We start from the raw sequence: 1851 nt of genomic DNA on the forward strand, positions 1-1851 counted from the left end.
TCCAGAAAGTGGTGCTTTGGAGTCAGTTTTTGCTTTGGGAAAACTTCTAACAGTCTGTGACGATGTTCTGATATCAGTGTGTCCAGGTAGCAAATGGTTTCCTCTGTATGAAGAGGAGATACTGCAAGTTCAGTAATGTCTTTCAAATTCATGAGGACTTGCCATGCTGGATCATTCAGTGGTATCTTTGTACCAATAATGAATGACAGTAGTCTTAATAATGTCCAGTTCTCATGTGCGTTCCCGCAAATCCTTTTGCGAGTGACAAAATCTGTTGGGATAGGTTGGGGTTGATCAGTTTTATCAGTCCATCTGTATGGAAAATTAATTATGGCCCTGTTAAGTTCTGTCAAGGTGAAATACTGCTTGTGGATAAACAGATTAAGACATAATGCCAATTCCAATGGAAGTATGCCTTCAAAAAGATCGTGAAGAATATCCGGTGGGTACCCAGTTACAAAATGGAAGTAACTTAAATTCTCAGTTATGGGACAACATTTCTTCACACCATAACAGTGCAAAAGCGCATGGTCTTTCTTAACAGTCTGAACATGCAAATCATAGTTCTCTTTTGTTCTTGGCGGAAAAGCTCCCGAACGCACTTCCTTCTGCTGATAGTCAGAATGGTCCCCAATACAAAACCTACAGATATAATGTCCAGTAAAGCTTTCTACAAGTCCACTTAAGGAATGAGCACCAAGATTGTCTGCTGAAACACAAACAACAGTACCTCTGATATTCCTACCAACTTGAGGCAAAAAAATACCTTCTTTCTCCAATGTTGTGAGTTCTTTCAAAAAAGGCTCCAGAACACAGTCATAGCCAAATTTTTTCACATCATTGGCTTTACAAAGAAGAGCCAAATAAATTGATGAAAGCTGTGATCTCAGTTCAGATGGTACATCACCAAGAACCCAGTATACTGCTGTGACTTTGTGTTTTTTTCGCGAAGATCCAAGAGGATTGCAGATTTCAAAATCGTCAACGTAGACTATAACAGAAATGCTAAAATCGTCTTTAGCGTGACATTCATTTAGCTGGAAATATTTACCATCATGGAAGGATGCCAAATGTGAAGTGTTTGAATGTTTAGTCAGTATATGGTTTAGAATATCTTCATTATTCAACAAGTGCTGTAAAGTTTGAAGAAAAGGCACGTACTGAAAGCTGCGATTCTCCTCTCGATCCAAAATATACTCTACTGGCTCAATCACATTAAAGTTTTCTTTAAAATACTTTTCCCTCTTTGATTTTGTAGAGAAAGGACCTTTAGGACAAAAGGCTACATTCAAAGGATTAGAGTGACACAGTTTATCTACTAATTCACTGACAATGTCTTGATCAACAGCACAGTCGTTCTTTGTAAAGATATCATCAACTAACTTTGGAACATACTGAGTAGATGCACAAATAAACTGAAGCTGTTCCACCAGGTCATCAATGCATTTTCCAGAGACGTTATAGATGCTTTCCAGTTTTAACAAGAGAGAACCAATATTTTTCACTATTTTGCTTGAAGCATCCCTTTCATAATCCAATTCTTCGGTGTTATCTATGTCCACATGGTCATGTGACACTGGAGAGTGGATTTCATAGTCAGTAGAAGCTGGCTGTTGTGCAATCAAATCAGTCTTAAAATCTTTCCATGAACAGGATTTGTGATTTCTGCTTCTGTGTGTTGCATAAGTTCCACTTATGTTTGTCTTAAAATTGCATCCTTTAAAAACACATTGTACAGTTTCGTGACTTTTCAAATGGGAATTGATGTGTTTAAAGTAGTCTTTTGTGTTGAAATAAAACGAGTCACAAATTTTACATTTGAAAGATTGCACTTCACACTCCTTAGTTTCT

General features: G+C 37.4%; 1 protein-coding gene across 1 annotated transcript in view; it reads right to left on the minus strand.

Moving 5' to 3' along the window:
• Positions 1 to 1649, minus strand: part of dock3 (dedicator of cytokinesis 3) — a 125072-nt gene extending 123423 nt beyond the window's left edge. The window contains exons 1-2 of the mRNA XM_057326450.1: positions 1384 to 1649; positions 16 to 1282 (exon numbers count right to left, since the gene is read on the minus strand). Coding sequence (XP_057182433.1) covers positions 16 to 1282; positions 1384 to 1438 — 1322 coding nt within the window. The 5' untranslated portion in view covers positions 1439 to 1649. The remainder of the gene's footprint in view (positions 1 to 15; positions 1283 to 1383) is intronic.
• Positions 1650 to 1851: the final 202 nt, after the last annotated feature.

The sequence above is a fragment of the Triplophysa rosa genome, linkage group LG25 (genome assembly GCF_024868665.1).
Source record: "Triplophysa rosa linkage group LG25, Trosa_1v2, whole genome shotgun sequence".
Lineage (NCBI taxonomy): Eukaryota > Metazoa > Chordata > Actinopteri > Cypriniformes > Nemacheilidae > Triplophysa > Triplophysa rosa.